We start from the raw sequence: 27,482 nt of genomic DNA on the forward strand, positions 1-27,482 counted from the left end.
CGCCTCCGCTTGTCAGCAGTGTGACTCTGGGCAAGTCACTTGACTTTTCTGTGCCTCAGATAACTCATCTGTAAAATGGGGATTAAGACTGTGAGGCCCAACGTGGGACAACCTGATCACTCTGTATCCTCCCAGCGCTCAGAACAGTGCTTGGCACATAGCAAGCGATTAACAAATGCCATTATAATATAAATCTTTATTTTCTATAGAAACGCATAAAGTAGCTTGCATTCAGAAAAAAAGTTATCGAATCATAGAATGTTCACGATAGAATTGGAAGGATTGAAACTTTGGTTTTGGTTTTTTATGCATTTGGGTCAATATGTTTTAAAGTAGAAACAGCTCATTTTTTGATGTTTCAATAACTCGCCCCAGCAATGAAATCTCAGCATAAAAATGCAAACAAACTCAAGTATCTGCTGAAATGACATTAAAAACGATGGCTATTAAAATCTTGAGCATATTGCAATTACCATTTTGGAACAAAATCACTGATTCTGGGCAGAAGCAGATTTTCAAAAGATAATTACAGATAGGTCAAGATGGGTTATGAGTTGTGAAAAAAAAAACCCTAAATTGCCTAAAAGATAATGGCTCAAAATTGCAAAAAGAAAACTAAATTCTGATTTCTGAAAGCCATCTGCAATAGTAGGGAGTGACACAACTCCCTGAAACTGAAACTGTCCAAAACAGTTTGGGAAATGATCGATTACACGTGACCTCCGGCCTAGTGACCACATCACGTATCAGAGGGTTTCTATATTTAGGGTGTAAGAAGCAGCGTGGCTCAGTGGAAAGAGGCCAAGCTTGGGAGTCAGAGGTCATGGGTTCTAATCCCGGCTCCGCCGCTTGCCAGCTGTGTGACTTTGGGCAAATTCCTTAACTTCTCTGTGCCTCCGTTACCTCATCTGTAAAATGGGGATTAAAACCGTGAGCCCCACGTGGGACATCCTGATCAGCTTGTAACCCCCCAGCGCTTAGAACAGTGCTTTGCACGTAGTAAGCGCTTAACAAATACCATCCTTATTATTATTTATGATTCATTTTGAAAATCTGAAAAAAATAAGCCCAAGATCAAGAAAGACTGACAGGGGAAGATGAAATGACTAACCACGATGGCGTCACAAATTTAGAAAGAGCATATTGTCTCTATCGGTTGCTGAACTGTACTTTCCAAGTGCTTAGTGCAGTGCTCTGCACACAGTAAGCGCTCAATAAATACGAGTGAACGAATGAATGAACACTAAGACCCTAGATAATGTACGATCCAGTACTGGCCTGCCGTGAAAATGCATCCACCCAGTGGGATCCAACACGGATGCAGAAATTCTGCCAGTAACCCTGTGATTTCCACGTCTCTATACATCATCCTGAGTAGAAAGCATCATTAGAATAAAGCTTGGTGTTTACCTGTACCTTCAATGTCTCGCCCTGCAAGGAGTTGTCACTGTCATCGTTCTCATCGGGTTTAATCAAAATAGTATTACTGAGAAGGTGGTTCTGTACTGCCATCAGATACCGCAAACAGGATGATGCAGCCTTTAACACAAATAAAGTCTTTAAATGATCTAAACTAATGAAAGAAGGGAGCACGTAACCCTTAGGCCTTTAAAAGATAGACAGGAAAACAGAAAGAAAAATACCACGTTACTTCTCTCAGTTGAGGTATTTTTGCTCGGCAGCTGTGTGGACAGGTTGGCAAATTTTCTAAATCTCCATCTTCCTTTCTCCTCGCTACTGCAACATTTCACACTCTCCTTGCTCTAAGCCCTTTACAAAAATACTTCATTTTTCCACTTAAAATCGCAGGCTTATTTTTTTTTTTGGCCTCAAATAAACCTCCATTAGAGAAGATTTTTTGCCCAACCCTCTTAAGTGCTCTCTTAGATTTCTATCTCCCTCTGTAAAACACACCATGATGCTTTGTTTTTTAAAAAAACAAAACGTTCCAAATAGGAATTCATTACGAGAAATGAACATCAGTCTAACAGTAATAAAATTATCCATACATACATTCAATTTGACACTTCAGTGCACGAAGTGGATTTTAGTGAGGAAATTAGGGTTTTGTCTTTTTGGCTGAAGGAGGGCCAGATACATTTGTTTAGCTTTGTATTGGTAAAAGAAATACACTTCTGAACTGCTTCTTTTGAAGGCTACCTTAAGGTTTGTGCCTAAACAGAATAGAAAAAGAAAGAGTTTGATACAATTTTGCTCTCATCAAATTCGTTTTACTTACAGGCACGGTTGAAAGGAGTTTTTGAAAATCATCTTTAGAGACAGTTTGGCACTTGGTGATTAAGATACAGGATTCCCGAACAACAATCTTCAGAATGTAGTGCAATAGCTCATCATTTAGTCTTTAAAATTCAGGAGAGATTTAATGATAAAATGTTGGTAGCTTATCAACAGAAGGATTAATTTCACACATCTGAATCCCGACTTCCTTGACCTCACAATCATAATTCCCAACTGCCAAATCACCAAATTCAACAAAGATATCAATCCCTTAAACCTAATGCGAGAATCAAATCCCCAGTCATACCAATGTGACCTAAAAACAAAAAAGGCAGTTCATCTAGTAGGGGGTATCATTTACAACAATACTGACAACTCGCAATTTAAAAAGGACAGTTCACTGTTCAGAGCGAAACATATTATTTCTTAACAATAAGTCCTACCACTGAGATTTTCTCAAAAACTTTTACTAGGGTGAAGCCTGCTAAATGCAAAATGGTTTGGGAGTTTTACCTTTTCAAAATAATTCTGTTGAGAATATTTTTTATTTAATGTCATAAGATGATTCAGGACTACGTGAAAATGTCATCAGAACCCTTAAAAAATTTCCAATACCCCAAACTGAATTTAGATCACTTAGCAACTGAATCAAGTACTCAAACGATTCACGTTGGACCAAAATGCAATAAGAGAAGAAATGAGCAATGCTGCCAAAACAGATTTAGACAAAAACCTCCTACTTTTTTTTTAAAGGCTGTTATTAAGGAAAAAATGACTAATGATGAAAGATTCTGTATCACCTGTAATGATCATCTTCATCACTCCCGAATCTGTTGTTCTGCAGCTGTTCTGTTAAATTAGTCAGGATCACATCCCGGAGCTGGGAAAGCCCCGTATTCCTCTCTCCTAGAAGAGGACACAGGTTTTTAGATTATTTTAAAATGCACTTGGAAAACTAAAAATAAACTTTCTGAGGAATAAAAGAAAAATCCGTGAACATGCCGACATATGAGCACTACCTTAAAGAAAAAGGTAAGGGTAACGTTCTTTCATAACAGTATGCCCAAAGGCTTTCTCGCAAAGTCAAACAAGCAAGCTGAGTTTCTGATGTTCACACAGTTGAAACATTCATACAGGAGCCCAAAAAGAAACAATCTGTATGTTCTACCAGACTCTTAACATTAAAGGAAAAAAATTCCTTTTTTTCTACAGCAAGCTTTTCTTGAGGAGGAGTATTATCTTTAGAAAGTTAATATAAAAGCAGGATCCAAACAATGGCTGATTAAAGTTGCCTGAGAGAGGGAACAGAGAGTAAGTTTATTTTAATATCCAGTGCCTCCCCCCAAATACAGAAACATTCTTCATGTTTTAATTAAAATAGTTGACTCTCACCTTCGGTTAGAACCAGTTTAAGTAAATTATTCATTTCCATCTCCCCTGGGTACAGGATATTTAAACCAGAGCTACAACGATAAGGAAATTTAAAATTAGCTTTAACGCACATACCCTAGAAAATTACATAGAAATTTGTTTTCTAGCGGAAAGATTCTGGGTCTGGGAGTCTGGAGACCTGGGTACAAAACCCAGTTTTTCTATGGGTCTTGGACAAGTCTCTTAATCTTCCTATCTCGGTTTCCTCACCTGTAAAATGGGGATAATCATCACTGTCTCTACCTCACAAGGAGGTTGTGAGGATAAAATGAGATCCTTTATGTGGAAGCACGCAGGAAAAAGAAAACTGCTGTACTAATTTGAGATATTTCTGTTTCGGGAACCTGAACTCCAAATAATACTATTTAAAATTTTGATGGAAAAGTTTGAATTATTCATGAAGCTTTATTAAAGGATTTATTTTATTTTTAAATTTACCTAAACCTAAATCACTGTCAATCCCTCACTTTACCATATGACCATGCCTGCGGTAATGCATGCGGTCATGCCTGACTTCTTTTATCTGAAAGGGAAAAATTCTCTTTTCAGCTTTCTACTTTGTGCGTGAAAACCGCCTATCTTTTGGCAATACTTGGATGATCTAAATATCGATTACGGAACTCCCGCCTCCGGGAAGCATTTCCTAATTAATACTCAGTGCTCCAGGCATGTCAACTTAACGTCAGCCTTAGCACTTAAATATCTTCCTGACGTACCTGCGCTTCTGTTAGGTCCTTGTTAGTCCAACTGCTGGTATTACCTGCTGCCAACTAAGCGCTCGCTTCCCCTACATTCAGCGTGGCTTAGCGGAGAGAGCCCGGGCTTGGGAGTCAGAGGTCACGGGATCTAATCCCGGATCCGCCACTTATCGGCTGTGTGACTTTGGGCAAGTCATTTGACTTCTCTGGGCCTCAGTTACCTCATCTGGAAAATGGGGATTAAGACTGTGAGCCCCACTTGAGACAACCTGATTACGCTGTATCTACCCCAGCGCTTAGAACAGTGCTTGGCACATAGCGCTTAACAAATACATTATCATTATTACACTCTCTCCCTTCTGTGTAGTCCTTGCACCTGGATTGATGTCCTTTAAACACCTGATACCCACCCCATCGTCAGTCCCACTGCACCTATGTACACATCCGTAATTTATTTTAACGTCTATCTCCCTCTCTAGACTTTAAGTTCCTTGTGGGCCGGGAACATGTCTACCAACTCTGTTATACTGTACTCTCCCAAGCACTCAGTGCAGGGCTCTGCACAAAGAAAGTGCTCAATAAATACAGTTGACTGCTGAGGAAGTAACTTACGCCTGCCTCCCACAATGGTTTTTAAGACTCTGGATGGTGTGACCGTGTCTTCGGCTATGGATGTACTCTCCCAACCACTCTGCTGGTATCCACCCAAGGGCCTGGCACCTATTACCTCCTCCAGGAGGCCTTCCCAGACTGAGCTCCCCCTTTCCCTCTGCTCCTCTTCCCCTTCCCCGCCCCCAGCCCTCTGCTCTTCCCCCTTCCCCTCCCCTCAGCACTGTGCATATCTGTATATATTACCCTATTTATTTTGTCAATGAGATGTATGTCTCCATGATTCTATTTATCTGAATGAAGTTGCCTTGTTTTGTTTTGTTCTGTTTTGCTTTGCTGACTCCCCCGGTTTAGACTGTGCGCCCGTCATTGGGCAGGGGTTGTCTCTATCTGTCGCCGAATTGTACATTCCAAGCGCTTAGTCCAGTGCTCTGCACATAGTAAGTGCTCATTAAATACTACTGAATGATTGAATGAAGCGCTCGACAAATACCATACTTATCATTAATACATTAGCCTAGGGCACAACAGGGCACAAAGTAGGTGCCCCACAAATACAAATGATAGATTCACTTTATTCTAGTACATCAAGCAGATAAGGGTTAACGGCCCTACTTGGAAAGAAAGGGATCTTCTGATTTAGCCAACAATGTATAAAAACAGTTTTTTTCTCTTTACTTCTTCTCTTCTGCCCCAAAGGAATGCTTTTATGAATAGAAAATGATAAGCAAACCCAGGTTTTATGCCCAATAGGGGTATTCACGCTTTGGTTTATTCACGGGGAATAAGTACGCTGGGTCCCGCATCTCCCTGAAAGGGGACTCCTGACAGCTGCTGAAATGGACAAGTGGGTTGGCGGGAATGATCACGGACTTCTTTCCCAGGATCCTAATGTTCGTCTCCCCTGGTCATCCCACACGGCGGCAGCTGCAGAGCCCTGCTCCGTGGCTAAACCAAAAAATAAGTAGCGAGCGTCAGCCCAGATGGAGAGAGGTAAGAGGAAAGGAAGATTTAAGTGCTGCCCTGGGACTCTAGACTTTAAGCTTGTTGTGGGCAGGGAATGTGTCAGTTTATTGTTACAGGGTACTCTCCCAAGCGCTTAGTACGGTGCTTTGTATACAGTAAGCACTCAAACATGACTGAATGGGAATTATTCATTCAATAGTATTTATTGGGCGCTTACTACGTGCAGAGCACTATACTAAGCCCTCGGAATGGACAAATCTGCAACAGAGACAGTCCCTGCCCAATGAATATCGGGGGACTCCGCCATCTTCCTGCCTTTCCTGACGAGCCACCGTACAGCTTAATTCCCTATAATCTATCAATCAATCATATTTATAGAGTGCTTAGCATGTGCACAGCACCGTACTGAATGCTTGGGAGAGCATAATACAACAGAACTATAAGACATATTATTTAATTAACGATGGCATTTGTTAAGCGCTTACTATGTGCCGTGCACGGTTCTAAGCGCTGGAGTAGATAATAATAATAATAATAATAATGTTGGTATTTGTTAAGCGCTTACTATGTGCAGAGCACTGTTCTAAGCGCTGGGGTAAACACAGGGGAGTCAGGTTGTCCCACGTGGGGCTCACAGTCTTAATCCCCATTTACAGATGAGGGAACTGAGGCACAGAGAAGTTAAGTGACTTGCCCACAGTCACACAGCTGACAAGTGGCAGAGCTGGGATTCGAACTCATGAGCCCTGACTCCAAAGCCCGTGCTCTTTCCACTGCGCCACGCTGCTTCTCATACAAGGTAATCAGGTTGGACACAACCCTGTCCCACGCAGGGCTCACAGTCTTCATCCCTATTTTACAGATGATTAGACCGTAAGCGCGTCAATGGGCAGGGATTGTCTCTATCTGTTGCCGAACTGTACATTCCAAGCGCTTAGTCCAGTGCTCCGCACATAGTAAGCGCTCAATAAATCCTACTGAATGAATGAGGGAAGTGAGGTCCGGAGTAGTGAAGTGACTAGCCCAAGGTCACACAGCAGACCAGTGCCAGAGCCGGGATTAGAACCCATGACCTTCTGACTCCCAGGCCTGTGCACTATCCACTAGGCCACACTGCTCTTCAACAGTTAGCAGGGTTCAGGGCAGCTGCCACTATATGGGGCTCCTTAGAGAAGAGGGAGGAAGAGGGATTATGGAGATTCCGGGGGGTGCAGCCCACAGCCAATCCTACCCACTCCTACCCACTTCCGACGGTCCCGCGCAGCTGTCCGGGCCCCACTTCCCAGGAGATCCAGGGGTCCCCTGGGGAAAGGTCCGGAATCCCACTGAGAGGCGAGGGGAGGCACCAACAGCAAGCATAACGTTCGGTCAATCGAGCAGAGGTATTTATTGAGCGCTTACTAAGTGCAGAGTAATAATAATAATGTTGGTATTTGTTAAGCACTTACTATGTGCAGAGCACTGTTCTAAGCGCTGGGGTAGATACAGGGTAATGCGGTTGTCCCACGTGAGGCTCACAGTTAATCCCCATTTTACAGATGAGGGAACTGAGGCACAGAGAAGTTAAGTGACTTGCCCACAGTCACACAGCTGACAAATGGCAGAGCCGGGATTCGAACCCATGAACTCTGACTCCCCTAAGCGCTGGGGTAGATACAGGGGAGTCAGGTTGTCCCATGTGAGGCTCACAGTTAATCCCCATTTTATAGATGAGGTAATTGAGGCACAGAGAAGTTAAGTGACTTCCCCGAAGTCACCCAGCTGCCAGGTGGCCGAGCCGGGATTCGAACCCATGACCTCTGACTCCCAAGCCCAGGCTCTTTCCACTGAGCCACGCTGCAGAGTACCACACTAAGCGTTTGGGAAAGTACACTACAACTGAATTAGCGGACAAGTCTCCTGTCCGGAATGAATTTTAGTCTAGAGACGAGCTTACAGTCTAATGTTAGGAGAGGATCGTGAGAAAGTGCTTGGCACGTAGTAAGCGCTTAACAGATACCATGATCATTACTAAATATTTAAGGGCAGAACCTTTGCTCTTTTAAACGCTGATGGGGCCCTCCCACATCTTCCGAGAGATAGTCCTCTGTATTTGCATAAATATAAGATTTGCCAGAACCAACCGTGGAAGAGATGAGACACAAGAATCATTTCTTAAATACACACATATGCCCTCGTCCTCGTGAAAATGATTTTAGAAAGACAAACTTCTTAAAAAAAAAAAATCTCATTACTATTTTTCACCGACTGTGTGTGATACATTACGGTTTTAGATTTTATGATTTTCTAAGTAATTTAATTCAATCACAGTGGTATTTATTGAGCACTTACTGCATGCAGAGACAGTATTTCTCAGGCAATGAAAGGATTTCTGTAGCTGGAATAAATTAAAAACTCCTTCTTATCCTAAGAGCTTTTGATCTATCCATAGCATTCAGAGCACGGGTCTGGGAGCCAGAGGGTCTAACCCCAACTCTGCCACTTGTCTGCTGTGTGATCTCGGGCAAGTCACTTCACTTCTCTGTGCCTCGGTTACCTCATCTGGGGATTGAGATCGTGAGCCCCACGTGGGACGGGGACTGTGTCCAACCTGATCCGCTTGTATCCACCCCAGTGTTTAGTACAGTGCCTGGCACACAGTAAGTGCTTAACAAATACCACAATTAGTAGTATTATCTTTATTCAGGCCTCATAAAGTACCTAGTCACATCAGTTAAAGGAAAAAAAAATGAAAGTGGTTAGTTGGGATAAAGAGGTTGCTTAGAGCCACGGAACAGAATGTGCCTGCACACCCTCCTCGGCATCTGAACCGAAGAAATTATTTGCACCGGAAATGTTTAGATCAATTCCTTCCTTCATTCAGTGGTATTTACTGAGCGCTTACTATGTGCAGAGCACTGTACTAAGCGCTTGGAATGTACAAATCGGTAACAGATAGAGACAGTCCCTGTCCTTTGACGGGCTTACAGTCTAATCGGGGGAGACAGACAGACAATAACAATAGCAATAAATAAAATCAAGGGGGTGAACATCTCATTAAAACCACAGCAAATAAATAGAATCAAGGTGACGTAGATAAATTGATTAATTACGATCAATTGATATCCTTTTTCAGAGAGAAGAAAGGTAACTTGGAGCACAAACAAGGAGATGCGGCTGAGCAAAGAGTAGAGGCGAGGCATTTGGATCTTGAACTCAGCTATCCTTTTAAGGCCCCGGCTCTTTGTGGGGGAACTAACCACTTCTGAAGGGCTCAGTACAGTAAGCACAGTAAGTACTGTGATCTGCATAGTAAGTGTGATTGAGCGACTGAAGAACCAGGAGAGATGTACCTCATTCAACACGGTGTGTCTATAAAATCTTCTAACAGTTTACCTGATGGCGAGACAGACCTCCTTCTGGATTTCAGGGCAAATCTGGTCTCTTGGGGCCATCAAGAGTTGCCACAGTAGAAGCCCAGAACGGCGAATGATGTCTCGATTCCGTTCCGATTGTTGACTGAAGAAAAACCTAAACACCACCTATGGAAACATGGGGGTTACAACTAAAAATGCCAATTCCCTGAGAAAAATAATTCCTCTGGCAAACCATAATAATAATAATGTTATTTGTTAAGCGCTTACTATGGGCAGAGCACTGTTCTAAGCGCTGGGGTAGATACAGGGTCATCAGGTTGTCCCATGTCAGGCTCACTGTCTTAATCCCCATTTTACAGATGAGGTAACTGAGGCCCAGAGAAGTGAAGTGACTTGCCCACAGTCACACAGCTGACAAGTAGCAGAGCCGGGATTCGAACCCATGACCTCTGTCTCCCAAGCCCATGTTCTTTCCACTGAGCTACGCTGCTCCTCTAGGTGTTCTTATGATTTCTGTCACAGGAAATACCTTATATTTTTTTGTTAATGGTATTTCATTCATTCAATAGTATTTATTGAGCAGAGCACTGTACTAAGCGCTTGGAATGTAAATTTGGCAACAGTTAGAGACAATCCCTACCCAACAACAGGCTCACGGCATTTGTTATAAGCACACTACTGTGTGGCAGGCACTGCACTGGGGTACACGTCAGCTAATCAGATTGAACTCGGGCCTTGTCCCACTTGGGGCTCATGGTCTTAATCCCCATTTTACAGATGTAGTAACTGAGGTACAGGGAAGTGAAGTAACTCGCCCAAGGTCACACCGCAGACAAGCGGCAGAGCTGGATCTAGAACTCAGTTCCTTCCTTCTCCCAGCTCTGTGCTCTACGCAAGCCACGCTGCTTCTCCAAATTCAGATCTGTAACTTACAATGCTGTTGCTGTAGTAAGATTGAGTTATTAATTTATTCTATCTATAGAAATCTTTCTATTGCCTGAGAAGCACTGTCTCTGCCCGCGGTAAGTGTTCAGTAAATAACACTGTGATCAAATTAAATTACTTAGAAGATCAAAAAATCGAAAACCATAACCTACCACACGCAATCGGTAAAAATTAGTGAGATTTTTTTTTTAGGGGTTTGTCTTTCCAGAATCATTTTCACCGAGTTATTTAAAAACTACACTGATACCTGAAAGACGACAAGGATGCAGCGTATAATACAGGTGTCGCCATTGACCATGGCTTTCTCCATAATATCACAAATACTGCTAAGATGGTGCGCTTCGATCGGATGTTGCTTGCCCAGAAAATTTGTTATTGGCAAGTTGCTGTTGGTTGCAAGAAGATTGAGTTGATGGATGCACATGGCACCAACATGGTGCAATAACTGGTTTATAACCTCATTTGTGGTTATAGCCTCTCCTAGAAGAAAAGAAATGGTAGGAAATTACATTTTGCTAATTCTGGTGGGACACTATTTCATTCAATGTTACTGGTGCATTTCAACCATTAGGTATCACAGAGCTGCGTTTCACACATAAAGGCATCGCTGACAGTGAAATTCTCCTACGAGGGCATGTCTGGCTGAACAGGGCAACCGCATCACGCTCGACAGAAGAGACGTGATACGTTTGCTCACTGCGATGTCTGATTTTCTTTGTCTTCTCATATTCCTCTCAAGCTCTCCAGTCAAGAAGGCTTTGGTTTCTTGGTCACAGTGCCGGCGAGCTAATCTGAACACGGTGTTTATGCCAGAAGATGGACTTCGTTCCAAAGCTCTATCTTTGAAATCTTTTCTTGACAGTTTACGTTGCCATAAAATTGGTCCCCATGCTTACTGGGGACCAATTTTATGTTTTGAGCGTGGATGTGAACTTGGGGTGGGTTGTCAGGAATGTGGGAGGAAAGGACGGAAGAGGAAGAAAAAAGGAGGGGAAAATGGAGAATTAATCAATGGTATTTATTTAGTTCTTATTTTTGGTACGGAGCACGGTAATAACAATAATGGTATTTGTTAAGTGCTTACTACGTGCTAAGCACTCTTCGAAGCACCGGGGTAGATACAAGGTAATCAGGTCGGACAGAGTTCCTGTCCCACGTGGGGCTCACAGTCTTAATCCCCATTTTACAGATGAGGTAAATGAGACACAGAGAAGTAGAGTCACTTGACCAAGGTCACACAGCCTACCAGTGGTAGAGTCGGGATTCAAACCCACGTCCTCTGACTCCCAAGCCCGTGCTCTTGCCGCTTGGCCATGCTGCTTTTCACACTGCACCACGTGCTTGGGAGAGGACAATATAGAACAGAGTCGACAGACATGTTCCCTGCCCACAGAAAGCTTACAAAAGAGGAATCTGAAGTTGGGAGAGGAGGAAAGGGGAAGAGAGAACTGGGTCAGAGGTTCCTCCCTCTGTTTCCTCCAGAGCCCTCCAGTCCAACAGAGCAGCTGGGAGGTTCCTCCAGGGACGGGACAGAGGTCGGGGTTTGTGAGCGGCAACGTGAACACTGCAAGGACGCCTAGTTGCCGTGCCGCTTCGAGGGTCTGGAGCTGCCGCTCTCGAGCCCCCCCAGCCATTCAAGCAGCGACGACACCGGCCTTAAACAGGCCTTCGCGGCCACGGGCCCGGCTGTGAGTAGCGACAGTAATCAGCTGTTCTGGGCCACGAAGCAGCAAGGAGTCTGCCACCCTGGAGGGTTCACGCCACTGTAATGGCAAAGATTTTCAACCCCTGCTCATCCCCATAAGATCCCTCAGGCTACCCGGGCACACTGGTGGTAGAAGATGGATGGCTTGTGCTCACAGTGCCCTGGAGTTGGGATGAGAGGGGACCCTGGTGAAGACCAGAGATCATCGTGGTAGCAAAAGAAGCTGTGACCTGCTGGCAGTCGGGGGGTAAAAGACAATAACCAACATCTTGGCTTTACCTCCGGTTCTTTTCTGGCTCCCGGGGACAGAACATAATAATAATAATAATTATGATAATATCTGTTAACCACACACTATGTGTCAAGCAATGTTCTAAGAGCTGGGTAGATATAAGCTCATCAGATTGGACACAGAGCCTAACCCACACAGGGCTCGTAGTCTTAATCACCATTTTACAGATGAGGTATCTGAGGCGGAGAGAAGTGACGTGACTCGCCTAAGGTCACACAGCGGACGAGTGGCAGAGCCGGGATTAGAACCCAGGGCCTTCTGACTCCCAGGCCCGTGCTCTAGCCACTAGGTCGGGAACGTGGCTAATTACAGCTCCTCATCTTGCCCCCAAAAGCCACTGGGTGAGAGGATGGCAACGTTTCACAAAAGAAGTCAAGGCAGGGCGACGCTGCAGCTCTTTGGATCTTTGGCTTGTCTTGGCCCCACGGCACTTATGTACATAACTTTATACTCTGCCACTTTCCCTATCTGTAATTTTAATGACCGTCTCTTCCTCCAGACTGTCAAACTCTTTGTAGGCAGAGATCGCTCTCACCAATTCTACTGTACTGGACTGTCCCATGCAATTAGTACAGTGCTGTGCACACAGAAAGTGCTCAGTAAATACCGATGATTGATATCATGGTCTCGTAGGAAGCAGCGTGGCCTAATGGACAGAGCATGAGCCTGGGAGCCACAAAGACCTGGGTTCTAATCCTGACTCTGCCATTTGTCCGCTGTGAGACCTTAACTTCTCTGCGACTCTGTTACCTCATCTGCAAAATGAGGAGGATGAAAATGAGCCCCAGGAGGGACAGGGAATGTCCAATCCAATTTGCTTGTATCCACCCCAGTGCTTAGTACAGTACCTGGACCATAGTAAGCATTTGAAAAATACCACAATTATTATTATTATGTGCCTTGCCAATGAAGATCTTTGATCGGACGTAGAGTTTTCCTGGTGCTGGCTGATTAATTACTTCAGTTTTTTCCAAACTTATCGGAAGACTGGTTTGCCTTACTGGATTAGCAGAGTGCTCATAGCCTGCTAATTTGGAAAGATTTCTCGGGAGAGCAAAAGCATAATCTACCACCTACATCCAGGCCCCTCACTGCATGTCTGCGTAGAATAAACTGTACACGACTGAGCTAATGACATATCTAATAATCTCTGCTTTACTTGACTGAACTTCAAAGGAGAACGGATCAGACAGGGCACCTTCCAACTCTGAAATGATGAGCCCTGCCATCGTGAAGCATCTTGGACCAGGCCAATGTTCGAGGTTATTTTTAAAGTCCAGATCGACTGGTGATGTCAAATGCTTTCGTAAGGCTGGTGAAAACCGTATTGAGGTCTTGGAGCGGCTTCCCATATTTCTTAGGTTGCTTCCAGGCTGCAAAGGTCGTGTCCAAGCTTCCTTGCTGAGGTCTAAAACCACGCTGCGATTCTGGGAGTGTGTGTGGTCAGTGACATTCTTCAGGAAGCTAGCCAGAGAGTAGCCAGATGTCTGGACAGTAGCCACAGTCAGTTTTACCCCTTTTCTTAAATATGGTGATAAAATGGACAGTCAGCTCCCTGTGGGAATGTGTTTATCAACTCTCTCAAGTGCTTAGTACAGTGCTCCGCACACGATAAGCATTCAATAAGTGTGACGCATTCATCGAATGGGATCTTTTGAGATACTGTGGCAGTTCTTTAGGGTTCCAAATGTGGAGAAAAAGCCTGAATGTAAATTAAGGGTCTGTTTTCTGACAACACGTGCCTGACTGGATATAGCAGGGAGCAGTGCTGGTAAAAATGGGGGAGAACAGTATTCCCCTGGCATTTTTGGTTTGGTTTGGTTTATTTAAGATCGGCTGGGTCGCTACTCACAGCCCCGGTGACGGACCCCAGCGCCAGCCGGCAGCCTCTGGTCACCGGCATCCACGGCCCCACCTCTTCAGTGGTCGTTTGGCCACATTCCCCTCCCCGTCCCCAAAACTCTCAGAAAGTCCTGGTGGCCATGATATGGCCTCAAATCCACTAGTCACTCTTCCACCCTTCAAAGCCCTACTGAAGGCACGCCTCCTCCAAGAGGCCTTCCCAGATTAAGTTCCCTTTTCCTCAGCTTCCACTCCCTTCCGCGTCACCTAGAGTCGCTCCCTATGCTCTTCCCCCCGGCCCCACAGCACTTATGTGTAGCTGTATACATGTATACGTCTATAATTCTATTTATATTGATGCCTGTTTACTTGTATTGATATGTGTCTCCCCCCTCATCTAGCCTGAGAACCCACTGTGGGCGGAGATTGTCTCTAATGCTGTACTGTACTTTCCAAGCAGTTAGTACAGTTCTCTGCACACAGTAAGCGCTCAATAAATATGACTGAATGAATCAATCTGTCTAATGTTTTATGTGCAGCTGCCGTTAGGCACAGAGAGTATTCACGATTTCACCTCCTTCACGAGGATTTCTTTAAGCAATTCCCAGCCATTACCAAGAGGATACTGTGTTATAATGCAAGTTTTCCTTATTGCACTGTCCTGTGAGAACGCAACTCCCACACTGCAGGAACCAAGCGTGTACGTGTTTAAGCGGTGTGCACCTCTGTGCTTATATATCTTGGCAAGGATGCCAAAGAGCGCAGGTGCCTGGCTAGTTTCCCTGGCTCTGAATGGCACGGTTACTTCCTCATTAACTGGAACAAATGTCATCCCTTTGATTGTTGATAAGAGATTTTATGTTTTCCTTGCAGGCTTCATCTTCAACAGTAGGTGCGCTTAGAGTTATTAAAATCAATAGTTATGCAATTTCAAGGTCTTTGAGTGCAAAGTGAGGTTCGTTTCTGCAGCTAAATTCTCCAAGTTTGGTGAAACGTAAATCTACACCGATGAAAAGAAAACAATTAGACATAACTTTCCTTCACATGATAGCACGTAAATCTACCAGTTATGTTGATGACAGGCTATGGCATCCTAAAGGCCAAAAAAACAACTGGCCCACATTGAGTATATTATTAGGACACAATACTGCTCGGGAAAGTGTTTGCAATCTGCCGTATTTTAAATTTACGTTCTCTCAAAAATGCTGACCTTTCAGTTGGGCTCACCTTTTGGTTCCGTAATGATGTGGCTGACTCCTAATCGCTGACAGACATAATGGAAAGCTTGATTCCCAGGATTGCACCACTGATCAATATAGTCATTAGAGCACGTCCATAGCATGTTATTTACTGTATCATAACATGCACCTGGATAAAGAAAATACACATATTACACATATTTATTCAAATACCACCTTTGCCTTTTCTTCAAAGGCAAATCACATGATGAGATACTGGGAGAGAAAAATCTCTCAATCCATCGTATTTACTGAGCACTTAGTGTGTGCAAAGCACTTGGGATAGTACAATATAACAGAGTTGGCAGACACATTCTCTGCCCCCATTGAGCTTACGTTCTGGAGGGGAAGACAGGCATTGATATTGATTATTTTTCATTCTGCTAAGTAGTTGAATAACACTTAAGACCATTTCTTCAAGTTGCCAGCACAAATCCCTCATGCACTCAACTACAAATGAACAAATGATGTGCACTGGACTCTCCCTAGAACTCTAACAGCTGAAAGGTTAGAAGAGCAGCTCTCAATACAGATCATTGGAGGTCCTCTACGCATTCAGCTAAGAAGTTAAAAGTGATTTCATATTGATTCTTAATTAACCACAATCTAGCCCTACTTTTAGTCTACTCTGAAAAATAGACATTCTCCACTGGGTACGGACACAATTTTACGAGGTAGGCCACTTCCTCAGAGTGTAGGGTTTTTAGGAAAGAGAGCAGACTTCTGATCCACCACCCTGAATTCTGGTAGAACTGTTTATTGTAATTTTGGAGGTCAGTTGTAGATTTGCAACCTGACTTCAGTCACGTTAGAGTCGACAGAGAAAATGACTATGGTTTCAGCTCATCTCAATATTGGGTTTCGTTGGAAATGTTTTAAAAAGGGCAGGGAAGGTAAAGTTTACAGCTAATTTATGTCAAAAGTTCTATTGCACCAGGAGAAGTCAATGATTTTCGAAGCTACAATACTGGTCACCAATATCAAATATTGACCATTCATTCATTCAATAGTATTTATTGAGCGCTTAGGCGGCAGTTAGTTATTGGCACACTAACTCTCTCACTGAATCTCTTTGTAACCTTGCATAAATAGTGTAAGGTAGGGATAAACATATAACTTTAATGAGAATGACAATTATGGCATTTGTTCGGCACTTATGCACCAAGCACTGTACTACGTGCTGGGGTAGATATAAGACACTTAGGTAGGATACAATCCCTGTCCCACAGTCTAAGGAGCACGATCTAAGGCTCCCAGCCTAGGGCGAAGGGAGATCAGAAGCTTTCTTCTTCAAAATGGCACTCTCATAATTATATGCTTCGACACTGTCACCACTGACAATAGTTTTCATTGTCTACTGTGTGCAGAGCACTATTAGGAACTTGGGGAACAAACATAAAATGTAAGTAAAAAACACCATCCCTATCCTCGAGGAACTTACAGTCTGCACCGATCAAATCGTTTGTCGTGGCTGGTTTTAGAGAAGATGTGGAGCAAATAAAAATGAACAAAATGAATGAAAAATAGGTCCGATGAGCCAAGGTTCAAGGAATTGAGGCTCTTTAGCCGGAAAGAGGGAAGGTAAGGGGTAATCTTAATAACAATCTTCAAATATATGAAGGGTTTTTATGAAGTGGACACTATGCGGGTGTTTCCTAAATCCACAGGGCATTAAACAAGAGAAAATTGCAAACTTCAATTGCAACAGGAGAGAATTTGGCTGAATAGAAGAAAGAACTTCATGACTGGAAGAAGAATGAAACGCTGGAAAAGAAGTTATGAATTCTTCACCGTTGGAGTCCTTAAAAAAGACAAGATAACTATTTGACGTAGGTGATTTAGGCCCTAACCTGCTTGGAGACAGGAGGCAGAACAAAATTATCTTTCAAAGTCTCTTCCAGTCATTCAACAGTATTTATCAAGTGCTTACTGTGTGCAGAACTATGGGTGCATGACAGATCTTCTCACTGCATAATGGACAGGAAGAAGCTGGGAATTCAAAAATCCATGCTTGTTGAAATACTCAATAGATGCTGCCCAAAATGTGGAGTATTGCCTACATTTATTTTGTCCTAAAGCAAACCTATACATTTATTCCTTACCAAGTCCTGGTACGAGTGCACCACGCCCAAGTGAGCTCCCTGCAGCATCGATGAGGTCTGCCCGGCTGGTGAACTGACCGTCCGAAATATTGTACACCAAGCTAGAAGCAAGAACTTGAAAAACAAGGCAAAAATACCGTGTTAATACATCCTCAGGGGTTGGATGTGTCCATTTTTTTAAGTTTTAACCTCATAAATCTATTCTCAAAAAAAATCACTTAAAATATCTATAGATATAATAATGTTGGTATTTGTTAAGCGCTTACTATGTGCAGAGCACTGTTCTAAGCGCTGGGGTAAACACAGGGGAATCAGGTTGTCCCACGTGGGGCTCACAGTCTTAATCCCCATTTTACAGATGAGGGAACTGAGGCACAGAGAAGTTAAGTGACTTGCTCACAGTCACACAGCCGACAAGTGGCAGAGCTGGGATTCGAACTCATGAGCCCTGACTCCAAAGCCCCGGCTCTTTCCACTGCGCCACGCTGCTTCTAATAAACAGGCTTGTCAAAGCTCAGGAAGCGAAGATTTTGCTATACAAACAACTTGAAGAAACTGAACCTGCACCTTTAAAAAAAAAGTATACAATTTCAATCAACTGCTGTACTTCCAAAGGTTATAAAGTTGGGAACATTTACATTCAATTAGTTTGGTTCAAAGAGGAAGGTCAAATGATTAGATTGTGCAATTCCAATTTCACCCCATTCTTTTCCCAAATTGGCTTATCAGACCTATGTACATTTAAAAATCCCATATAATTTTCTTATTCCCATTGTTTAGGATAAAATTTCATTTGGCACCTCAAGTGAACTTACAAAAAACCAAAACCAAACTTTCAGCATTACAGTTTTAGTTACAAGTATATTAACAGTGGGATGAGAAAAAAACAACAGACAAAACCAAGGCTCTATGCCGTCAACTACTATCGGAATACCAGTTACAAAATATGCAAATTAAATTTTGCTAGCTTTGTTATTAAATAATTCTGTGCTTAAATTTACAACATTTGACTGTCTCTTAATTCAAAAGGCAAGGATCATGTACAAATTTTGGTTCTAAAATCTTGTGAATATTTCAAATTTTACATAGAAAAATTAAGTCACTTTCCTTTGAGTATATTTACCCACCAAGTTAGGCGAAAGGGGAAGGAGGAATGTCTACCTCATAAGGGGTTGCCTGGTACCTTAACCCATTGGAAAAGAACTTTTACTCATAGGTCAAATACCTGTTTTCTTATCTTCCCAATAATGCATTTCCCGAGAAAGATGAACTGTTCTAAAAGGGAAGTTTTTCCACTTTCCTGGACAGAGAAGATTAGTTAATAGAAATATATTTTTTTTCCCTCCAATTCTTCCTGAGAACTAAAGAGTAGTTCTTAAATTGAACGGGACTTTTATCCTCAAAACCCCTGTAAGGCTGGTGATTTGTATATGTATGTACAGATATGTATGTATCTGTCTATATCTCTCTATATATCTACAGATACAGATACAGATATATCTATAGAGAAGCAGTGTGGCTCAGTGGAAAGAGCACGGGCTTTGGAGTCAGGGCTCATGAGTTCGAATCCCAGCTCTGCCACTTGTCAGCTGTGTGACTGTGGGCAAGTCACTTAACTTCTCTGTGCCTCAGTTCCCTCATCTGTAAAATGGGGATTAAGACTGTGAGCCCCACGTGGGACAACCTGATTCCCCCGTGTCTACCCCAGCGCTTAGAACAGTGCTCGGCACACAGTAAGCACTTAACAAATACCAAAATATATATATAGAGAGGGAGAGAGAGAGATATATTCAGTTGGCATTGAACTCTAGAAAATATTTCTACAGCGGCCTGTTGCACCTAAACTGTTCCGACCTCTTTCAGGTCTCATTTTAACATTTCAATGTCAGGAACGAGCTAAATTTGATGGAGCTAAATTCCCTCCTGTTCAGTAGCAGGAATCAAACACTTTGGGAATAAATGGGGCTCAAACTAAGCCCCATTTATATGAATCTGATTCATCACATCCCTGGGTTCAAGAAAATAGGAAGATTCTATAGCACAGAGGCTACCAACTGGGGACTTGCAACTCACCGGGGGCAGTTGGAAGCTTTCTACGGAATGCGACCACTGATGGCAGATAGGAAATCAGGGAGCCTAGGATGAAGCCGTAGCAGATGACAAGGGGGCCCAATTTAGTAAATCCACAGCCTCTGAGGCACGCAGGAGCCGTTTAAGTGGTGGGGTGGCATAATGGGGCCATTCGTGACTGCAAGGGGATATGGTTCTTTTTTTTATGGCATTTGTTAAGCACAGTATTACTACAGTGCCAGTCACTGTACTAAGCGCTGGGGTAGATATAAGTTAATCGGGTTGGACATAAACCCTGCCCCACAAGGGCCTCACAGTCCTAATCCCCATTTTACAGATGAGGGAACTCGGGCCCAGAAACGTGAAATGATTTGACCAAGGTCACACAACAGACAGGTGGCAGAGTTGGGATTAGAACCCAGGTCCTCTGACTCCCAGGCCCAAGCTCCATCCACTAAGCTACTCTGCTTCTCGTTCTTCAGATGTAAGCCATAAACCTCAAGTGTACAGTTTCTAAAAACAGTTGAAACACCTGTGGCCTAGCAGATTGAGTAACTGAATGTCTGGAGGAAGGATTAAAGCCTAATTCCAAGATTGGCAATATGAACCGTTCCTAATATTTATTATCAAGGCTAATGACGCATTTGTACGGTTAGCCTACTTACGAAGGTGGTTTAACTCAAGTGAATGAGAAGCGGGCAAGCCTTACGTGTCCTTATTGAGATCACTGCTCTTGAAAAACATGCCGATAGGACTGTGTGCCAAAGGTAAACTAACGTGCACCTGGAAATGCGGAATAACGATTCCCAACAAAGGAATACCCAGAGGTGACTTGGCGACAATCCTGGCGGGGCTGGATTTTATTCTATCAACACTTGTCCAGGAGCAATTCCAAGGGCATTAGCGTACAGCCGGTTCAATCCTAGGCCCTACTTCATTTCACGGCGCACCGAAAGCAAGATGAACCACCTGTGAGCACATCTCCTCGCTCCCTCTCCCTCCATTCCCACTACTGGCATTTCTTAAACACTTGTGAATGGAGGGTGGCCACAAACAACTCCTTCGTGCCTTCAATTTGCCTTGGGATTAAAAACCCTTGAAAACTTGGAAAGGCTAGGGCGTGAATAATCTTACTAACACCACGGTCAAAACATTACTCTCTAAAGTTTCATGACAAATACAAGCTCTCCAGATTCAGTAGGAAAAACCTACTGGAAATCTAAACGATGAAAGACAATCTGTGAAAACAATTACTTTAGACCAATGGAAGGCTCAATTTTAAAAGGACAGAGTATTAGATCCTGAAAATGGAAGATATCTAGTTTATTAAAGTCCACCTTTTTTTTTTTAATGATCCATGTTACTGGCTTACTATATGCCAGGCACTGTACTAAATGCTGGAGCAGACACAAGATCATCAGGCTGGACATAGTCCCTCTCTCACATGAGGTTCACAGGCTAAATCGGAGGGAGGTCGATGTAACTCTCATTTTTCAGATGCGGTAATTGAGGCACAGAAGTTTAATGACTTCCCCAAGGACACACAGCTGACAAACGGTGGAGCCAGGATTAGAATCCAGGTCCTCTGACTCTCAGGTCCAAGCTCTTTCCACTGCTGCTTCTTTCAAGAAGAAAACCAAAATTAAGCAGGCGCCCACCATCATCATCGACGGTATACTGAGTGCTTACTGTGTGCAGAGCACTGTACTAGGCGCTTGGGAAGGTACGAGACATCATAATTGGAGAAGCAACGTGACTCAGTGGAAAGAGCATGGGCTTGGGAGTCAGAGGTCATGGGTTCAAAGCCCGGCTCAGCTGCTTGTCAGCTGTGTGACTTCGGGCAAGTCACTTAACTTCTCTGTGCCTCAGTTACCTCATCTGTAAAACGGGGATTAAAACTGTGAGCCCCACGTGGGACAACCTGATCACCTTGTATCCTCTCCAGCGCTTAGAACGGTGTTTCTTTGCACCTAGTAAGCGCTTAACAAACGCCATCATTATTATTATTAGTATTTCAAGCAAAGAGAAGTGATTCCAGGAAGTAGGGTCATCCCCATTCCAAGGATTCCAACAAAAGCACGTAAGTTGACGAGAACCTGCAGAATGCTCCTTCATCTGGAATTTAATTTAATGGATCATATTTACTGAGCGCTTACTGGGTGCAGAGCACTGTACCAAGCACTTAGGCCACGATGAATAACCAATGAACACACGAGATGCTCTCTGGAATGAATGTACAAGATGGACCTAACTGCAAGTCACTTAACTTCTCTGTGCCTCAGTTACCTCATCTGTAAAATGGGGATTAAGACTGTAAGCCCCACGTGGGACAACCTGATTCCCCTGAGTCTACCCCAGCGCTTAGAACAGTGCTCGGCACAAAGTAAGCGCTTAACAAATACCAACATTATTATTATTACCAGCTCAGGCCCAGACGCTAATAACATACTGGAAATCTAAATGGCGACGGTAAGGGCTCCAGGGAAAGTCCCAAAACCTGGTCCCTGTCTCCAGCTCCACTTCATTCATTCATTCACATTAATAGCAATATTCACCTACTTTTTAAAGATGACAAACCACTTGTCCCTCCGAAGAGTGAGCGGGTGGCAGAGCTGCCTGACCCTCCTGGAGGCGGAACCAACATCACCAAGTAGGTGCCGCATGTGTAGATAGGGGTCTTCCTCAACATTTTCAGAGGCAGCCCGCAGCTGGTGTTTGCAGCTGAAATGAGAAAACAGGAGGACTCTTGAAAACCTCTCCATGACATAGTTATAACACTTCCTGCCGAATTCCTAATAATAATAATAATCATCATGGTATCTGTTGAGCGCTTACGACGTCCCAGATACTGTACTAAGCGCAGGGGTGGATATAGGCAAATCGGGTTGGACCCAGTCCCTGTCCCACGTGGAGCTCACAGTCTCTATCCCCATTTTACAGATGAGGGAACTGAGGCCCACAGAAGTGAAGTGACTTGCCCAAGGTCACCAGCAGACAAGTGGCGGAGCCGGGATTAGAACCCATAACCTCCTGACTCCCAGGCCCGGGCTCTAGCCACTATGCCATGCTGCTTCCTACCACCTGCTTTACCCTTGTCCTTCCTCTTGCTCCCACTGTGAGTAAACCATTTTTGCCCGACTCCCTCGACAGACTATAAGATATCTGAGGGCAGCGAATTTGTGTTTTACTTTTTTTTAATGGCACTGGTTAAGCACTTGCTATGTGCCAGGCCCTGTATTTAGCGCTGGGGTAGGTACAAGCTAATCAGGTTGGACATGGTCCATATCCCACCTGGAGCTCACAGTCTTAATCCCCATTTCACAGATGAGGTTAATTGAGGCACAGGGAGGTTAAGTGGCTTGCCCAAGGTCACCCAGCAGACAAATGGCAGGTCCTCTGACTTCCAAACCCATGCTCTATCCACTAAATCATGCTGCTTCCTACTTGAGCTGTACTCTATCAAGTGCAGAACCACCATCAGTGCTGCTGTGATGATCACAACATAAAGAAGGACGGTTGTAGCGCTGTTCACCACGTTTCCCCAAGCACGGTGTAGCTTCTATCGGAGACGAAATACGGGCTGGTTGCACCATTAATCTGTCCCAATAATGACAATTCGTATGTCTTTGAAATGAAGTATGAGGCTCAGAAAATATCCCGGAAAGGATGTAAGAAAAATGAATTTTTCAAAATGAAGTGAATTATTGAGAATTTCCTCTCGCTACATTTGCATCATTTTCACATTCCACATTACACCAGGCTTTGCATTGTGAAGGGGCCACAGATTTTCTTAAAGCTTGCCTATGTTCAAAGATTCCCAACATCATTTCTCCTATATTCTCCAAGAAAATGGATTTCAAATGTAATTCAAAAGTAAAATGTATTAGAATAAAAACAAAGTAAACTCTGTGATCCAAGAAGACTTAAGTGAAACACTGAAGTCTGACTTAGAAATCTAACAGCTCACAAATTCAGGGGCTGTTACAATATTGACTAATCCTTACCATTTTTTCATTACCAACATTTATAAGACACATGCCACGAACTGAGGCAACTGCAAAATTAGTGTAAATGCACACGAGTTGTGTGAAGATAGTTTAGAAAAGAAATGGACTAGAAATGTCCACTTTTTGCTACTATCATTATCGCCTTTTGGGATTTCTGGCTTAAAATGAAACGGGAGCTGAATGATTTATGAAATTCTATTCAATTTCTTTTGGTCACAGGCAAACTATTATCAAATGATTAACTGTTTCTTGTAGAAGGGCATAAAATGAACTTTAATCTCTCAGTACTTACTGGCAAGCCCAAGAACTAAAACCTCCTAGAACTCATTTGGGATTTTTTTTACACTATCGTACTAGAGATTGATGGTTCCAGGAGAAAGACATGCAGCTAAGAACCTGCCAGTGTTTCAGTTATAAGTTATTAATAGCCCAGGGGTGGAATATATTTTAAATAGCTTGCCTGAAATTAGGAAAGTAGAAGTATCACTTTACCTATCTGTCACCTTGTTTGCATGCCAAGCCAAAAAGTCTTTTTTTTTCCTCAGTCCTGAGTCCCCAACAAATAAATTCTGCAGTCATTGAATGTATAAGATAAACCCCTTGGTGTCGTTACACAAATAGAATTCAAACCACAAGTTACTAACGTTTGAAAATTAGCTCCTAAGCAAGAACAAGAAAAGAAAGGTAACAATCCTATTGAAGCACTTAGTCTAGCTAGTTGTCTTGATGATCAATTTCAGCTCTCTAGTGCTCTATGTCTAGATATTCCCACTCGGCCTCTCACTGGAGCTTCCTTTTATCTGGAAGCATAAATGCCCAAAGGTCACGGATAATAATAATAATGTTGGTATTTGTTAAGCGCTTACTATGTGCCGAGCACTGTTCTAAGCGCTGGGGTAGACACAGGGGAATCAGGTTGTCCCACATGGGGCTCACAGTCTTAATCCCCATTTTACAGATGAGGTAACTGAGGCACCGAAAAGTTAAGTGACTTGCCCAAAGTCACACAGCTGACAAGTGGCTGAGCCGGGATTTGAACCAATGACCTCTGACTCCAAAGCCCGTGCTCTTTCCACTGAGCCACGCAGCTAAATCCCACGCAGCTAAATCCACGGATCCCAAGTACGCAGTCGATGTAGAAGGGAGAGGGGGCTGGGGAAAAGAGGGCTTAATCGGGGAAGCCCTGCTGGGGGACATGTGACCTTAATAAAGTTTGAAGGTGGAGAGAGAGGTGGTCTGCCATATACGGAGAGGGAAGGAGCTCCAGGCTAGGAGGAGGACGTGGGAAAGGGGTCAACGGCAAGACAGACAAGATGGCGGCACAGTGAGTAAGCTGGCTCTAAAGGAGCGAAGTATGTGGGCTGGGCTGTAGTAGATCAGTGAGGTAAGGTAAGAGGGGGCAAGCTGACGTGAGTGCTTTAAAGCCAATGGAAAATAATTCCTATTTGATGCGGAGGTCAATGGGCAATGACTGGAGGTTCTTGAGGAGTGGGAAGACATGGACTGAACTTTTTTTTTAGAAAAATGATCCGCTGCAGCAGAGTAAAGTACGAACCGGAGTGGGGAGAGACAGGTGGCAGGGAGGTCAGTAAGGAGGCAGATGCAGTGGTCTTTGGATCTGCCTGGTAGCAGATGGAAAGGAAAGGAAAGGGTGGACTTAACAATGTTGTGAAGAAAGAACCAACGGGATTTGGTGACAGACTATGTGGGCTAAATGAGATAGATGAGTTGAGGACAATGTCACGGTTATAGGCTTGTAAAACAGGGAGGATACTGGCATTGTCTACAGTGATGGGAAAGATGGGAGGAGAAAAGGGTTTGGGTGTGAAGATAAGGAGTTCTGTTTTGGACATGTTAAATTTGAGGTGTCAGAGGGACATTATTGTCTGTCTCCCCCTTCTAGACTGTGAGCCCACTGTTGGGTAGGGATTGTCTCTATCTGTTGCCAAGTTGTACGTTCCCAACTGCTTAATACAGTGCTCTGCACACAATAAGCGCTCAATATGATTGAATGAATGAATGAATGATGATTGTTAAGCGCCTATTATGTGCCAAGCACCCTTCTAAGCACTGGAGTAGAAACACGGTAGTCAGCTCGTCCCACATGGGGCTCACAGTCTTAATTTCCATTTTACAGATGAGGTAACTGAGGCACAGAAAAGTGAAGCGACTTGCCCAAGGTGACACAGCAGGCAAGTGGTGGAGCTGGGATTAGAACCCAGGGCCTCTCAGTCCCAAGCCCGTGCTCTTGCCACTGGGCCATCTGCTTCCATCCAAGCACAGATGCCCTGAAGGCTGCAGGAAATGCGAGACTGCAGAGAAGAGAGGTCAGGGCTGTTGATGTAAATTTGGGCATCACCCGCATAGAGAAGAGGGTAGCTGATGCCATGAGCGCGAATGAGTTCTTCATGGGAGTGGGTGAAGATGGGGAATAGAAGCGGATCTAGACCCGAGTCCTGATATGTGATTCTTTGATACATGATTCTGAGAGAATTGTACATTATTAACAATACAGTTTATGTAATACTATGGATTGTAAACTCCTTGTGGGCAGGGAACATGTCTACCAACTTTGTTGTGCTACACTCTCCCAAGCAGTTAGTGCAGTGCTCTGCACATAGAAAGCGCTCAAAAAATACTAGTGATTGATTGAAAAGCGACAGATTCTCCAATAATTAGCCACTTTCTCACTGGCTAATAGGCATATAAAATGGATACACTGGCTTTCATTACATTATAAAATCTTGCTTGTGATATGTTGATTTGGGTTTGCCCCGATACGTTATTTTCAGCAACAGTGTTACTGCGGACTGTTTTCTGACTTAAAAGTAGAAGCTCTTTAGGAAGGGCTGTGGTTATTACAAAGTGCCTTGGGGAGTCCCCCTCAAAAACAGCACTAACCAGAGGTCGCAATGTATATAATATGAAAGGAACTACTTCTAGGGCCCAAATCTTCAATCTTCATCCCATTCAGACCCTAAAGCATCATATGTAAGTACTGAGAGCAGCTGCCCAGTATACACTTTTACTTCCATAATTGCCTCCAATGCATCGTTTCCCCTTTCCCAATTCCTGAGGAAACACGAGATTATTTTTTAATGCACATAATGTTAGGCAGTAATAGCGGCGTGGGCAAGGAGAGGAAAAGGGTAAGAACTCAGGAATGTAGCATCCACAGGCTTGTGTCATGGGCGGGAGATTCTTCTTTGCAGCCGGCCAGCTCCCGGGTGGGAAGAGAAGGGAGGAGGAGTTAATTCACGGAATGCAAGGGAAGTAAGAAAAAGAGTCTCATGTGCCCTCTTGCCTTTCCCTTCTCTCCCCGCCCTTATTTTCTACTTTCTCCTGCTTTCCTTATTGCTTTGACTTAATTATCATATGAGCCTGTGTAAGAAGAGCCCCACCCCTGTTTTAGTGTTGGAAAAATTATGCATAAAGCTGAGCAAATATGTGAGCATATATGATAACTACCGGCAAATGTGGAAATTCAGTAAATACGTTAAAACAGCGGTGATGGCTTATACAGCCGATTTAATTTTTCCACAACTAAAATCATTCACATGTATTTAATTCTATGAGAAATTTGCCATAATCGGCCCTCTGTTGGCAACCTCCGAAGGCAAACTGGAAGTCAAAAAAGGTCAGTTTAGTTAATAGAGAATTGTGGCTAATATATGCCTATGTACTTTTTTATAGAGACGAAATGAACCCAAGTGTACTGGGACTGAAACCAGAAATGAGAAATCCGTTTTACCTGCTTGATCTTCTTTCAGAGTATTGGAGATGGTAGAGCCTGTTAGGGCAGCCAGTGTTGCTGAGGGGGAGGCCCTATACCTCGAAAGCCGACTCAGAAGCATCTCATTAATACTTTTCGCAGACTCTCCCTCTTTCCTCATGAGAATAATGCGTTCCTGAAGAGGACTGGCTACGCATATTCCATTTTCAACCTAATCAGGGGAAAAAAAAAAGGGGGGGGGTTCTTTAAA

The 27,482-nt window shown here is 43.6% G+C and overlaps 1 protein-coding gene across 5 annotated transcripts in view; it reads right to left on the reverse strand.

Moving 5' to 3' along the window:
* Positions 1-27,482, reverse strand: part of HECTD4 (HECT domain E3 ubiquitin protein ligase 4) — a 200,482-nt gene that overhangs the window by 91,546 nt on the left and 81,454 nt on the right. For 3 of the 5 annotated variants that reach the window (XM_029055443.1, XM_029055428.1, XM_029055420.1), the window contains exons 8-17: positions 27,251-27,443; positions 22,052-22,213; positions 17,423-17,536; positions 15,310-15,450; positions 10,491-10,723; positions 9,318-9,463; positions 3,631-3,701; positions 3,039-3,144; positions 2,240-2,360; positions 1,411-1,539 (exon numbers count right to left, since the gene is read on the reverse strand). In XM_029055443.1, the coding sequence (XP_028911276.1) occupies positions 1,411-1,539; positions 2,240-2,360; positions 3,039-3,144; positions 3,631-3,701; positions 9,318-9,463; positions 10,491-10,723; positions 15,310-15,450; positions 17,423-17,536; positions 22,052-22,213; positions 27,251-27,443 (1,416 nt within the window). The remainder of the gene's footprint in view (positions 1-1,410; positions 1,540-2,239; positions 2,361-3,038; positions 3,145-3,630; positions 3,702-9,317; positions 9,464-10,490; positions 10,724-15,309; positions 15,451-17,422; positions 17,537-22,051; positions 22,214-27,250; positions 27,444-27,482) is intronic. The other 2 variants (XM_029055452.1, XM_029055434.1) reach the window with 1 other exon arrangement.

The sequence above is a fragment of the Ornithorhynchus anatinus genome, chromosome 2 (genome assembly GCF_004115215.2).
Source record: "Ornithorhynchus anatinus isolate Pmale09 chromosome 2, mOrnAna1.pri.v4, whole genome shotgun sequence".
Classification (NCBI taxonomy): domain Eukaryota; kingdom Metazoa; phylum Chordata; class Mammalia; order Monotremata; family Ornithorhynchidae; genus Ornithorhynchus; species Ornithorhynchus anatinus.